This window comes from Herpailurus yagouaroundi, unplaced genomic scaffold, assembly GCF_014898765.1.
Source record: "Herpailurus yagouaroundi ecotype Mexico unplaced genomic scaffold, PumYag 193, whole genome shotgun sequence".
Taxonomy (NCBI): domain Eukaryota; kingdom Metazoa; phylum Chordata; class Mammalia; order Carnivora; family Felidae; genus Herpailurus; species Herpailurus yagouaroundi.
Window position 1 is genome coordinate 8,789,070 of NW_024412424.1, and position 15,379 is coordinate 8,804,448.

At 38.5% G+C, this 15,379-nt stretch overlaps 1 protein-coding gene across 1 annotated transcript in view; it reads left to right on the forward strand.

Moving 5' to 3' along the window:
* Window positions 1-15,379, forward strand: part of DOCK3 (dedicator of cytokinesis 3) — a 419,595-nt gene that overhangs the window by 347,941 nt on the left and 56,275 nt on the right. The window contains exons 26-30 of the mRNA XM_040445563.1: window positions 115-213; window positions 11,156-11,250; window positions 13,010-13,085; window positions 13,607-13,707; window positions 13,971-14,029. Coding sequence (XP_040301497.1) covers window positions 115-213; window positions 11,156-11,250; window positions 13,010-13,085; window positions 13,607-13,707; window positions 13,971-14,029 — 430 coding nt within the window. The remainder of the gene's footprint in view (window positions 1-114; window positions 214-11,155; window positions 11,251-13,009; window positions 13,086-13,606; window positions 13,708-13,970; window positions 14,030-15,379) is intronic.

Below are 15,379 nucleotides of genomic sequence, written 5' to 3' on the forward strand. Positions count from 1 at the left end.
TTCATGATCATTGGGGCCATCTCAGACCCTTCCTTCTCTCCTTGCCCTCTGTGGATTGGGGAAACACAGCTCTTGTGATTAGTTGCACCAAGTGTTTTCTCGGTTGGTCCCCAGGGTGAGTATGTGTCCTGCCTTCTCTCGCTGCTCCGCCAGATGTGTGACACCCATTACCAGCACCTCCTGGACAACTTCCAGAGCAAAGATGAACTCAAGGTAGGCAGCAAACCTACCTCAGAACTGACTTTTCACCCAGGAAAGGAAACATGCAGCTAAGACTGACCAGGGGCTTTCTCCTGCCAGGGGAGCAAGTACAAGTGACCAGCTCTGCCTAGGGTGAAGGGTTCACCAGCCCCACTTTACAGCTGTGAGTGTATGGCTTCCCAAAGCTGAAAGCCAGCAGTGTTCTTACACACCCAGACCTCAGTAACACTGGCAAGTTTTCACTAATAGCAGCCCTGTGACCATCTCCCTATATGAGAGACTGCTCTAGGCCATAGTAGCTGTCAGCAAACCAGAATTCTTCCCTTTCTTATGAACTCAACACTCATCTTATATTTTGCCCCTGCAAATCAGACTCTACTGTTTAATAACTATATGATAATTAATAATAATAATAATAATAATAATGGCAACTTTTCATTAAAATGTATTTCTGGAAGTGACCTGTAGAGAGCAAAAGTGAGCACAACCCATTGGCTACAGACTCCAGATCCAGAGCACCAGGGCAGATAGGGCAGAGAAATGGGCCATGATCCAGAAAAGGGAGCATTCCAAGCTTCCAGTGGTATCACTGCTGACAAACTACTGGGGCTATGTCTTTGCCTTAGAATGTGCTACTAAGTTCATCCCTTGACGAGCAAACTATTGCAAATTTTAGTTGTATGCTCTGCCTCCATTCAGAACCACAGCATTTGCATTTCATAATAATGCATTATATTGTTTTTCATTTGCATGACCTTTATTAATCATATTGTATCAGTTAATAAGTATTAGGCGTCACTTGCTAGTATTTGATCTTGCCTGCCTTTCCACAGACATGGATCTCTGCAGATTGTTATCATTAACTCATTGCCATAATGTCAGCCTATCTTCTTGGAGGGATGAACTTTGATAGCCCTTGAAGTGAGCCAAAAGTTAGCCAGAGCCCAAAGCTCACATCCAAGTCAAGCAGTGCTTGAGCTGGGGTGTGGAGCCTGAAAATCCAGTGTTGGCTGTTCTAGAGCATTTTCATCACATGTGTTATACTAACTGATTTGCATCCAAAAGCTCAGGCTAGCATCATTCTCTTACTTTTTAATTAAATGTTTTATTTTTATAACAACAATATATATACATAAATTTTTTATTTTTAAATTTGTCATTCATTTATCGAAAGCCTGCTGTGTGCAAGCACTATACCCAGAACTTTGTGGGTTTTTAAATTTTTAATTATACAGGGTCTTAAAAGTCAAAACATATTACAAAGCTTATAACATAAAATGGTCGTTCCCTGCCTCAACCTGACCCATGTCCAATTGCTACTCCCCAAAAGCAGCCACTTTGAACTCTTTTGCGGTTCGTCAAGTTTCTACTGCCATTTAAAATTTTAACTGTCAAAAAAAATGATAAATAAAATTTTAACTGTCAGTTATTATCTATTTTCTTCTTCCCATGAAAGAGGAGGGTGATTCTTCTGTATCATTCCTCCTCCCCCCCCCCCCACACACACATACACATCTTTCCTCTCTTTCTTCCAATATAGGTGGTTTCTTTATTCCAATATAGTTTGCATACACTCTTGTTTAAATTGGTAATCAACTCTTCTTTATTACAGCTAGGTAAATACTGTGGTGACCCAACTACTATGCTACTACACTTCCTTTCTTGTAGAACTTTGTTTTTTCCTGGAATTAATTGCTCCTTTTGTTATTTGCATGTTTCTTATTTCCTTTCGGTTTTTAAATCTGGCTAGGCTTTCCTACTACCTCTCTGTAATAAATCTCTCCTTCCAGCATTCCTCAAGGTCAAATCTGTTTGGTACTGTCAAGTCACTTTTTTTTTTTTCAGGAAACTTGCCCTGTTTTTATTTGTTTCAGGAAACAAAGTTAGAGACAAAAGTTAGAGACTTTCCTCCTATATGTACAGACTTTTGGATGTCAGTCCTGGGTCTGAAAGTGAAGTGCTCTGGTGCTACTTAGAAGCTTTATATGTGTGCAAGGCTTGTCTCCAGCAGGCTTCCCTGTAGCTGACTAAAGAGGGTCTGGTCATTGGGTCAGAGCATCCTCTAATTCCTATAGCTACTGGTGTGTTCTTTTGGGCTTGTCTATTTCCTGAGAGAGGAATCATTTACCCTTCCTAGGGATGGAGTAGCCTGCCAATATTTTGGGAACCAAATAACACAAAGGGTCTGGGGACCTTCCAGTTTAGCAGGTAAACTTTGTATCGGTGCCTATTTTCATTTTGGCATGTCCACCCTCATATGTTGCTGTATCCTTGAGAACAGATCTCAGTAATCAGCTACTCCAGAGAGCAGCCCTCAGTCTTCTGACAGGATGGGGAAAGCCTGGTCACCCAGGGACATGAGATGGCAGAAGGGATCTTAGGGAGACTGTCAATCAATCTTCCTGGTTTTAGCCCTCATATCCCAGTCCCACAGAGGTACCTGGTGATGCCTACAGTTTCTGAAATCCTTGCTTCCTGTTGCTATCACTTCCAAAGGCTCTTGGCTGTCATCTTTCTCAAGTATATTAAGTCAGTCACCATGAAAGCTTTCAAAATTTGTTCACCTCTTCTGATTACTGTGTTCTTATTTCCTATTTCCTTTGTCTCTGTGGACATATGTATTTCTTAACTATCATTTTAGAGGATTTGAGCTGAAACAGAGATGAGGGAACATATGCAGTCCACCACACCAAATATAGAGTTCTGTACATATGTTCTTTTTTTCATGACAGCATTATTGAGATATAATTTGCATACCATAAAATTTACACTTTTATACTATACAGTTCAGTGTCCCTGATTATATCCCTCTTAAAAGACATCACAAATTAACAAGATCAAGCTAGTAATTTATAACTTTGCACAAAGAAAAGCCCAAGACCAGATGGCTTAATTGGTACATTCTACCAAATTTTTAAGGAAGAATTAATACCAATCCTTCACAAGCTCTTACAAGAAATAGAAGAGGAGGGAACCCAATTCATTTTATGAGGTCAGTATTACCCTGACATGGAAACCAAAAACAGACATCACAAGAAAAGAAAACTATAGACCAATATCCCTTATAAATATAAATGCAAAATCTTTAGCAGCATACTAGCAAACAGAATCCAGGAACATATTAAAAGAAGCATACACCATGATCAAGTGGGATTGAACACAGAAATGCAAGGTTGGCTTAATATATGCTAATCAATCAATGTAATACACCATTAAATAGAATAAAGGACCAAAAGAGGATGATTATAATGGATGTTAAAAAAACACATTTTTTTTTAAAAAATCCACCAGCCTTTCATGATATGATCATTCAACACACTAGAAATAGAAGGGAATTTCTTCAGACTGATGAAGGGCATCTATGACAAATCCACAGCTAACATCAGACTTAATAAGAAAAGATTGAATGCTTTCCTCTTAAGGTCAGGAACAAGAGAAAGACATCTGCTCTAACCACTTATATTCATTATATTGGAGGATCTAGCTGGAGCATTTAGGCACAAAAAAGAAATAAAAGTCACCCAGGTGGGAAAGGAAGAAGTAAAACTATGTCCTCAAATGACATGATTTTGTTTACAGAAAACCCTAAGACATCCAAAAAATACTATCAGAAGTAATAAGTTCAGCAAAGTTGCAGAATACACAATTAATATACAAAAATCGTATTTCTTAGCACTAGCAATGAACAATTCAAAAATAAAATTAAGAGACCAGTTCCATTTATAATAGTATAAAAACAAAATAATTAGGAAAATTAATTTTAAAAGACATAAATAAATGAAAAGACACCCCATGTACATAGATTGGAACACTTAATATTGTTAAGACAGTACTTCACAAAGTGATATACAGGTTTTAATATAAGACCTCTCCAAGTTTGAGCTGCCATTTTGCAGATGTTGACAGTCTGATCTATAATTCATAGTGGAATGAAAGGGACTCAGAATAGCCAAATGGTCTTGAAAAAGAAAACAAAATTGAAGGATTCATACTTCCCAGTTTCAAAACTTACAAAAAAATAACAGTAATCAGAATTGGTACTAGCATGAAGATAGACATAAAGATCAATGGAATTGGATTGAGAGTCTAGAACTAAACCTTTATATTTAGTCATTTGATTTTCAATAATATTGCCAAGATAATTCAAAGAGTAAAGCAGTCATTTCAGCAAATGGTGCTGGGACAATTTGATATCTCTGTGCCAAAAAAAAAAAAAAGAAAAAAGAAAGAAAAAACAGTTGTACCTCTACCTCATATCATATTTTAAAAATCAACAGGAAAGGGATCATAGACCTAAATGTAAGAGCTAAACTATAAACCTCTTAGAAGGAAACATAGGAGTGTATCTTTGTGTCCTTCAGTTTAGCAGTGATTTCTTAGTTATGACACCAAAAGCAAGCAACAAAAGAAAAAACAGATGTAGACTTCATCAAAATTAAAAACTTATGTATTTCAAAGTATGCCAACAAGAAAGTGAAACAACCCACAGAATGGAAGAAAATATTGACAAATCATATCTACTAAAGGACTTGCATGTAAAATATATAGAGAACTCTTACAACTCAAGAATAAAAAGGCAACTTGATTTCAAAATGAGCAAAGTATTTGAATAGACATTTCCTCAAAGAAGATACAGATGGCCAACAGGCATATGAAAAGATGCTCAGCATCACTCCTCATCAGGGAAATACAAATCAAAACCACACTCAGATACCACCTCACGCCAGGCAGAGTGGCCAAAATGAACAAATCAGGAGACTATAGATGCTGGAGAGGATGTGGAGAAACGGGAACCCTCTTGCACTGTTAGTGGGAATGCAAACTGATGCAGCCACTCTGGAAAACAGTGTGGAGGTTCCTCAAAAAATTAAAAATAGATCTACCCTATGAGCCATCAATAGCACAGCTAGGAATTTACCCAAGGGATACAGGAGTGCTGATGCATAGGGGCACTTGGACCCCAATGTTTACCAGCAGCACTTTCAACAATAGCCAAATTATGGAAAGAGCCTAAATGTCCATCAACTGATGAATGGATAAAGAAATTGTGGTTTATATACACAATGGAATACTACGTGGCAATGAGAAAGAATGAAATATGGCCTTCTGTGGCAACGTGGATGGAACTGGAGAGTGTTATGCTAAGTGAAATAAGTCATACAAGAGGAAGACAGATACCATATGTTTTCACTCTTATGTGGATCCTGAGACTTAACAGAAGACCATGGGGGAGGGAAAGGGGGAAAAAAAGGTTAGAGAGGGAGGGAGCCAAACCATAAGAGACTCTTAAAAACTGGGAATAAACTGAGGGTTGATGGGAGGTGGGAGGGAGAGGACGGTGGGTGATGGGCATTGAGGAGGGCACCTGTTGGGATGAGCCCTGGATGTTGTATGGAAACCAATTTGACAATAAATTTCATATTAAAAAAAAAGAAGATACATAAATTGCCAATACACCCATGAAAAGATGTTTAACATCATTAGTCATTAGGGAAATGCGAGTCAAAACCACGATAAGACACCACTTCACATTGAGAGTGGATCTAATCAAAAAGACAAATATTAATTCTAGTTAAAATATTTGGTGGAACTCACCAGTGAAGCCATCTGGTCATGCACTTTTCTTAGTGTGAATCTTTTAAATTATTAATTTCATCTCTTCATTTATGATAGGTCTATTCAGATTTTGTTTCATTTTACATGAATTCTGGTTTTTTGTATCTTTCTAAGAATTTTTCCATTTCATTGAGATTATATAATTTGTTGGTGTACATTTATTTATGGTAGTACCTTATAATCCTTTTTAGTTCTGTGTCATTGGTAATGGTGTCCCTTCTTTCGTTCCTAATTTTAGTAATAGTGTCTTCTTTCTCTCTTTTTTTTCCCTCTTTTTTCTTGGGTTTGTCAATTTTGTTGATCTTTTCAAAGAATCAACTTTCGGTTTCATTTTTTGCTCTGTTCTGTTCTCTCTGTTTCACTTGTTATTCCCTTCTACTTGCTTTATGTTTAGTTTGCTCTTCTTTCTCTAGTTTCTTAAGGTGTAAGGTGGGTTTTGATTTGAGATCGTAACTCTTTTTATTTTATTTTATTATTTATTTTTGAGAGGGAAAGACAGGGAGAGAATGAGCATGAGTGGGGGAGGGGCAGAGAGAGAGGGGGACAGAGGATCTGAAGCAGGCTCTGTGCTGACAGCAGCCAGCCATTGTGGGGCTCAGACTCACAAACTGTGAGATCATGACCTGAGCCAAAGTCAGCTACTCAACCAACTAAGCCACCCAGGCACTCCAAGACCTTATCTCTTTTTAATGTAGGCACGATAGCTATAAGTCATAGCTTCATCCCATAAATTTTGATTTGATGTTTTCATTTTTATTCATCTCAAAGTATTCCTAGTTTCACTTGTGCTTTTTTGTTTAACCCATTGGTTATTTGGGAGTTTATTGTTTAATTCACATATATTTTTTAATTTATTTATTTTGAGAGAGAGAGAGAGAGAGAGAGAGAGAGAGCAAACACTGAAGCAGGGTGAGGGGCAGAGAGAGAAAACCCCAAGTAGAGAGGAAGAGAGAGAGCAAGCAAACACCGAAGCAGGGTGAGGGGCAGAGAGAGAACCCCAAGTAGACTCCACAGTCAGCTCAGAGCCCAGTGTGGGGTTTGAACTCACCAACCCATGAGATCATGACCTGAGTGGAAATCAAGAGATGGATGCTTAACCAACTGAGCCACCCATGCACCCCCTAATACACATGTGTTTTACTTTCCCAAATTTCCTTCTACTATAGATTTCTAACTCCCATAGTGGTTGAAGAACATGCTTTATATGATTTCATTTCTCTTAAATATATTGAGGCTTTTTTTATGGACTGACATACATTCTGTCCTAGAGAAGAGAATGCATATATCCTTCTATGTGTATCCTGCTATTGTGGGATGGAGTGTCTTATATGTCTATTAGGTCTAATTAGTCTATAGTATTGTTCAGGATTTCTTTTTCCTTGCTGATCTTCTATTTAGTTGTGCTATACATTATTGAAAGTGGTATATTGAAGCCTCCAACTACCATTGTTGAATTATCTATTTTTCCTTTTAATTCTGTCAGATTTTGCTTCATGTGTTCTGGGGTTCTTTTTTAAATGCATATATGTTAATAATTAAGTCTTTAAAACATATTGGCTCTTTAATTATTATAAAATGGTTTTTTTTTTTTTGGTCTCTAATGACAGTTTTTGTTAAAGTCTATATTGTTTAATATCAATATAGCCATACCAGCTCTCTTGGGTACCATTTTCATTGAGTATATTTCCTATCCTTTTACTGTCAATATATTTATGTCTTTGAATCTAAAGTATGTATCTTGTAGACCACATATAATTGGATAATGTTTATTTGTTATCCATCTTTCCATCTCTGCCTTTTGATTAGAATGTTTCATTCATTTACATTTACTGTAATTACCAATAAGTTAGGATGTACATCTGCCATTTTGCTGTTTGTTTCATATCTGTCTTATATCTTCTTTGTCCCTCTTTTCCTCCATTTATCCCTTGTTTTATGTTAAATAAATATTTTTAGTGTGCCATTTTAATTCTTCATTGTTTCTTTTAGTATATTTTTAAAGTTATTTTCTTAGTGATTGCCCTGGGAATTACAATTAACATCTTAAAACTATCTACCAATTTCATTTTATAGTATACAAAACCTTGCTCCAATAAAACTCCAGTTCTTTCCCCTTTTTGTGCTGTTACTGTCATATAAATTACATATTTATATATTATAATCTCATCAACATAGTTTTATAAATATTGCTTTATGCAGTTGCCTTGTAAATCAAAAAGGAAAAGAGTAAATGAATTTACATATATACTATCTTCTATATTTACCTATATAGTCACCTTTCCTAGTGTTTTATATTTCTTTATATCAATTAAGTTACTTTTATTTAAGTCTGAGAGACTCCCATTAGTATTTCTTATAGGGCAGGTCTACTAATAAATTCTCACAGTTTTGGGGTTTTATTTTTTACTCTTAAGAATTTTTTTTTACATTACATTTTTCTTTACATTAAGAATGTCTTAATTTTGTCTTCATTTTTGAATGATAGTCTCGCTATCATTAGCGAGATATTCATGTTCATGTTATTTCAGTACTTTGAATATGTAATTCTAATACCTTCTGGCCTCAGGGCGCCTGGGTGGCGCAGTCGGTTAAGCGTCCGACTTCAGCCAGGTCACGATCTCGCGGTCTGTGAGTTCGAGCCCCGCGTCGGGCTCTGGGCTGATGGCTCAGAGCCTGGAGCCTGTTTCCGATTCTGTGTCTCCCTCTCTCTCTGCCCCTCCCCCGTTTATGCTCTGTCTCTCTCTGTCCCAAAAATAAAAATAAAACGTTGAAAAAAAAAATCTAATACCTTCTGGCCTCCATAATATCTGCTGGTAAGTTACCTATTATTGAAAATCATTTGCACATGATAAATTATTTTTCTCTTGTTGCTTTCAAGATTCTCTCTTTGTTTTTGGCATTTGGCAGTTTCACTATGATATGTCTGTATGTAGATTTTTTTGGTCTTATCCTATCTGGAGTTCATTGAGCTGTTTGGATGTGTAATTGGAGTTTTTTCATCAAATTTGGGTTAACCAATATTCCTTCAAAAAGTTCTTCAACATCTCCTCCTCTTTTTCTCTCCTGTTTTTCTGATTCTCCTATTATTTGTATGTTTTTACAATTGGTGGTGTCCCACAGGTCTCATGCTTTGTTTGTTTTTCTCCATTTTTTTCTTTCTGTTCCTCTGAACAATCTCAGTTGACCTATCTTTTAAATTTCCTGATTCTTTCTTCTGTCAGTTCAAATCTGCTGTTGAGCTTCTCTAGCAAAATTTACATTTTAGGTATGGTACTATTAAACTCTAAAATTTCTATTTAATGCTTTTTAAATAATTTATATCTATTTTATTGATATTCTCTATTTGGTGAGATATTGTCCTTGTACTTTCCTTTAATTCTTTGGCATGGTTTCCTTTAGTTCTTTGAGGGTATTTATAACAGCTGATTTAAAGTCTTTTCCTAGTAAGTCCAGTATTTGAGCTACCTCAGGTAAAGTTTCTCTTGACTTCTTTTTCCTGTGTATGGGTCATACTTTCATGTTTAATTTCACATCTTATAATTTTTTTGTTGAAAACTGGAAAATGTAAATAACATGGCAACTCTGGAAATCAGATCTCACCCCACCCCACATCCCAGGATTTGTTGTTGTTGCTTTTTTTTGTTTTGTTGTTGTTATTGATATTTGTTTACTTGCTTGTTTAGTGACTTTCCTGGACTAATTCTTTAATGTCTGTATTCTTTGTTGTGTGAAGCCACTGAGGTCTTCATTCAGTTAGCTTAGTGGTCAGCTAACACCTGGACAGAGATTTCCTTAAGTGCCTTAACCCAATAAGTCTTTGATACTTTGCTAAGTGTCTGTATGCATGTATTGGGTCTCACCTTCAGTGCTCCAGCAGTTTACATTATTGCCTTAGCCTTCACTTCCTACTTCTCATAGAGCCACAAAGTCAGCCAGGGTGAGAGATTAGGTTTCTTCGGTCTTTCCTTGGAATATGTACAGCCCTAACATGTGTGTGGACTTCCAGATTCCCACGTATATGTCAGAGATTTTCAAAGTCCCTATACATACATATATATAGATAGATATATCTATATATAAATATAGATATAGATATAGATATAGATATAGATATAGATATAGATATAGATATATCTCATTCCCCAGATTTTCTTTTAACTCTTCTGGCAATTTTCTTACATGTTCTGATATGGCCTCTTCATGCAACTAGGATGTTAAATCCTTATGGCTGATTTTTTTCCCCAATAAATGCCCCCAAGTAAAAGGCTCTTCTCATTGAGTAAGCTCTGAACCAGATCGAATAAGCTCTCTGAATGGGAATTTCCTAGGTTGCTGCCAGACAGATAGAAAAGTTAATAATTTTCTGAGGATGGCACTTTTGAGGGAGCTCCAAAACCATTTTGTCCCTTCTAGTGAATGCTAAGCTGCTGGTTTTCACTACTACTGTAGTTCTGCAGTTGCTTGTTTTCAAGGATACCGTGGAGGTAGGAAGAAGAAGGGGATAGGAATAGGGCAAATTAAAATGCAATGAAGTCCACTGTTCCTACTAAGATTCAACCCATTTTTCTTGAATAGCACTCCTTGGATTGTTGTAACTCCTTGCTTAACCTGTCTTTGCCCGTATTCTCATTGCTTTCATATAGGAGCACATTTTTGGAGGTCTTCATTCTGCCATTCCTAAAGTGCTTCTCCTGTCAATGTGTTCTTTTTTTTTTTCTTCTTTTTTTTTTTTTAATTTTTTTTTTCAACGTTTATTTATTTTTGGGACAGAGACAGAGCATGAACGGGGGAGGGGCAGAGAGAGAGAGAGGGAGACACAGAATCAGAAACAGGCTCCAGGCTCTGAGCCATCAGCCATCAGCCCAAAGCCTGATGCGGGGCCCGAACTCCCGGACCGCGAGATCGTGACCCGGTCGAAGTCAGACGCTTAACCGACTGCGCCACCCAGGCGCCCCCTGTCAATGTGTTCTTAACATCCATGAAAGCAGATTCTTAGCATCAAGTGCCCAAGGACCAGGACTCAAAGAATGAGACCCACAGACCCAGTTGGATACCGGTTCTGATGGGCTGTAACTTTCCCTATGCTTTGGGATTTAGGTACTAGGCTCAGTGGGTACAGAGCTGCATCTGTTCTACCCAGTTTGGGTCTTCTCCCATCTAGCCTACATCTGACTCTCATGCAGTCCTCTAAAAGAGAAGTAACTCACAAAGGGAATCGGAATCTGACCCACTGATTCCACCCATTCTTATGGTCTAGAGGTCAGGAAAGCCCTGTTGAGGAAATGCATGCTGTAGTAGTAGTGGTGGTATCTCACATCAGATTTTCCTCCTGGATCAGGAATTCCTGCTGAAGATTTTCTGTGTGTTCCGGAACCTGATGAAGATGAGTGTCTTCCCTCGGGACTGGATGGTGATGAGACTTCTCACAAGCAAGTGAGTGTGGAAACACCAGCATCAACAGAGCTATTCTCAGACTAAGGAGAGAGAGTGTGTGTGAGAGGCAGAGAGAAAGCAAGACAGATGATTGCCAAGGCCTTGGGGACAGAGAGAATAGGGTAAATGTGAAAAATGTTTGGAGGCACAATCAACAGGACTTGACTGTTTACCATAAATTCAAGAAGAAAGCATTGAAGAGAGTTCAAAATGGAGTCTTAAGTGCCTGCAGATGATCCCATGGTTCATATAGAAAAGGAATACAAAGGATGTGAAATAATAATACCCAGAGAAGGTTCCTCCTTGAGAAAGACCTGTTTCATGGACCACTGGCCTTTGTTGCTCTCTAGTTGCAAGCAGTATCCCAAGCCCTCCTCTTCATTTGATTTGTGTTGTCTGCCAGATATTGCTTGCCTCCCACAGCTAATGCTCATTACGCACCCGAGACCTGGCTGTAAGGCTTTGACCACTTCTGAGTCCAGCCACAGAATTCACCCTTAGACTGCTCCCAGATCGCCTGTTCCATTCATATTTCTAGCCTGTACTTCTAATTGGCAAACCAGGAGAGTAATGCAGGTGGTAAGGTGCTAACTCATCTGGTTTCCCTCCACTCAGGAGAAGGCCACTTGGTTTCCACTTTCTAGCCCTCAGCCTTCTCCCACTGATTCGCTTTTTATGTTGGCAATACATGTAACATAGTGACATTATTTATGTTAGATATTCACAAGGTATCAGTACGGTCTTTCTACTTTGTATCTTTTATGGAGCACTTTTTTTCTTTTTTCAAAATTGCAAACATTTTATAGAGAACAGAAGAATGGTTATAAACAAAGTTGCACATGTATTTCCTCAAATCATGGATTTTCCATTTGACTCTCTTTTGTTTCTTTCTCTTAGCTCTACTCAGAGCACTTCATGGTCCTCCTCAGCCCATCCTACAGCAACAGCCTCTTCTTTTAAGGCTTTTACCTTTCAAATTTGTTACTTCCTGTGCTGGTGGACTGGTCTCTCTAATGCACTTTTTTTTGCCTTGCCTCTCTTCTGCACCAAAGCCAGGGTAGTCAGTGTTAGACATATGTTCTTTTGCCTGGCACCTAAGGCCCTCTGTAATCAAACCCTTACCTGCCTGTCCCACTTCATTTCCTCTCTGCTTTAACCTGTGCCCTTGACTCTGGCAAGCCAGGCTCCCATTGCTCCTTGTATTTGCCCAGGCTAAAATTGAGAGTGATATTCTAGACCAAAGGCTGAAAACAAATGACTTATAGATAAAAATAATAGTATATGATAAGAGTTTATGATAAAAGGGATTTAATCATTATAAACCCTTATTATCAAGTAAAATAATAAAATTATTCTCTAAGTTCTCTGGTAGTCATTATATACATTCATTACCCAAAAGTCCTCAAAATACTAGAATCACTCTTTGAACTAGAAGAAATCTTAAAGAACCAACTAACTTCCCCCACCCCCTGTTATAGGGAGGGACCCTTGGGCTCAGGCAGAAGTTGTACCAAGGTCAGGTAATGGCAGAGCCAGGCCTAGAACCCACTGATGTTCTATGCTGTCCTGCCAACTATGGAGCATTTCTCCAAGACCAGTTTTCTGTGAGGTTTCTGCCATCTGTCCATTTCCCTCATAGTTACATCTTATATGAGAGCAAGTTGTACTCAAGATGTTTACTCATAGGTCATAGATGCTAAGTTGACAGATGCCATTGTTAGTCTTTTAACTCTGCCAATGCCTTGTTCCCTTACTACAGTATTATAGTCACTACTGTCCAGTACCTGTCTTCTGCACTGCACAAGAATTTTACAGAGACAGACTTCGACTTTAAGGTAGGAGCTCCTGAGATCCATTGCTATATTTGTAATAACAGTAGAAAGCCTAAAAACAAGCTCACTGTTTTTGTTCCTGTTTTTGTTTTACTTAAAATTAACAACCATTTTATTTTACTCACAATTTTTCAGGTCAGGGATTTGAGATGGACTTAGCTAGGTGTCAGATGTGTGGCTGGGAGCTGGGGCAGGCTCACTGGGCTTTTGCTTTATTAATATGCTCATAGTATTGAACCACTTCCAAGTTTGATAATGACTAGGATATGACCCAAGAGTCTCCCTTTTGGAGGTACTGGGAACCAGACATCCAGGAGTAGGCTTTCTAGGCCAGAAACAACACTATTGGTTTTAAGAGGAGTCAAGAAAAAAAAAAGTTGTTTGCAAAGACATTTATAAAGGAAAAAAACCAAAATCTTAAAATTGTAAAATGAATTCTGTGCTACATCCATATATTTAGAATCTCTCCTTGCAAGGTTAAGGACTTGGGCTGTCACAAGTTTTCTCTTTCTCTGTCTCTCTAGGTGTGGAATTCTTATTTTAGCCTGGCAGTTCTGTTCATAAATCAGCCAAGCCTTCAGCTAGAAATCATCACTTCAGCCAAGAGGAAGAAGATTATAGATAAGTAAGACATATGTTTCTTATTCACCTCCCTACCACACATCCAGATAGGGTTATGTTTCCATGAGTGGTTCCTCAGAAGTCCACAAGGTTCTCACTGGGTAGCTTTCCAAAGAGCCAAATGTGAGAGTTCAGTTGACAGCCAAATGACGTAGTGCTGGGGGAAGCATTAGAGACAGTGCTGAAGTGCTAGCCTTATTGGGTTTATAGCCCCACCTTCCTGAACTTTCTCCCACTGAAAGCTGGATCCTGTGTTATTATTTCCAGGTATGGGGACATGCGTGTGATGATGGCTTATGAACTGTTCAGCATGTGGCAGAATTTGGGTAGGTCTTTTCTCCCTATTTTTCTCTTCCACATATTGCATAGCCAAATAAAAAGTGATAAGACTAGTAACTTCCCCCAGGTTTTATGGATGTTAATTCAGACCAAAGTGACCTTTACATATCTTTAACGTAACACCTCAGGTGGAAGTTGCCACTCATGTACACGGAGCCTTTTAGAGGGAGAGTTAGGCTGAGAAGCAAGACCCCAGTAACACACATGCACGTTCCCTTTTTTGAGAACTAAAGTCCAAAGGAAAAGAGTATGAAGGCTCTAGGAGTTTTTTCCAGCTTAAGAACTGATGCCAGTAAGATCTTCTGTACTCTTCATGTCCCAGTCCAAAAGTGGCAGACTCAGAAACATAGATCTTTTTTTTAATTAAGTTTTTAATTTTAATCCCAATATAGTTAACATACAGTGTTATATTAGTTACAGGTGTACAATATACTGATTCAGCATTTCTGTACATTACTCAGTGTTCATCATGGTAAGTGCACAGAAGTATAGATCTTGGAAATACTCAGCACATGAGCAAGGGCAGCTGTTCATTTCCATAAATATTGAAACATCTTTTGGGTCTCTGGTATTCAGGCCATGCAGATCAGGTTTCTGCCACCAGTTGCACGAAGATTGCATGCAAGAAGGGAATTGCAGCCCCTAGGTGAGATTGATTTTAGCTCCCTTTCCTTCAGCAGCTTCTCTAATACCCAGTGCTTTGGATCTGAAATTGTCAGATTGTTTGGTGGAATCCTTGTATTGCCCTGGTGACTAGGAGAGCCATCCTTTGGTATTATAGGCTTCTGAGTGGCCTCTCAGGATACTAGAGAAGCTGTTACCCTGAAAAGCCATTACCCTTCCTAGCTCTTACTGTTTTCAACTGAGTTAATGCCTCTGAAGCCTTAGGAATGGTGGTCATAAAATCTTCCAGTCCTCCATTAACCATCTCAGTCACTAACCCTGAAGCAGCAAACAAGGTGGGAGGCATTCCTGCCAGTGAAGATTAGGGCTTCCTTCTGTGAGTGGGGATACATTTCACCAAGCAGGCTTTCCAGTTCAGTACTCTTACACCCTGCATCCAGCATAGTCTGGGTATAGGTCTTAACCCTGAAGTTGACTCTGAAATTCCCAGGAACACAAGGTACTAATAAACTGTACCAAATACCAAGATTGGGATATGTAGAATCAGCCTCAGGGCTAATATTGGCCCCTTAGATAGGCTTTCACAATAGAAGAAACCAAAAAAGATGCCAAATTTGCCTGATAAAGCTATTCTTGCCTCTATCTTGTGTGTGTGTGTGTGTGTGCGTGTGTGTGTGTGTGTGTGTGTGTGTGTGTGTGTGTGTGTGTGTGTG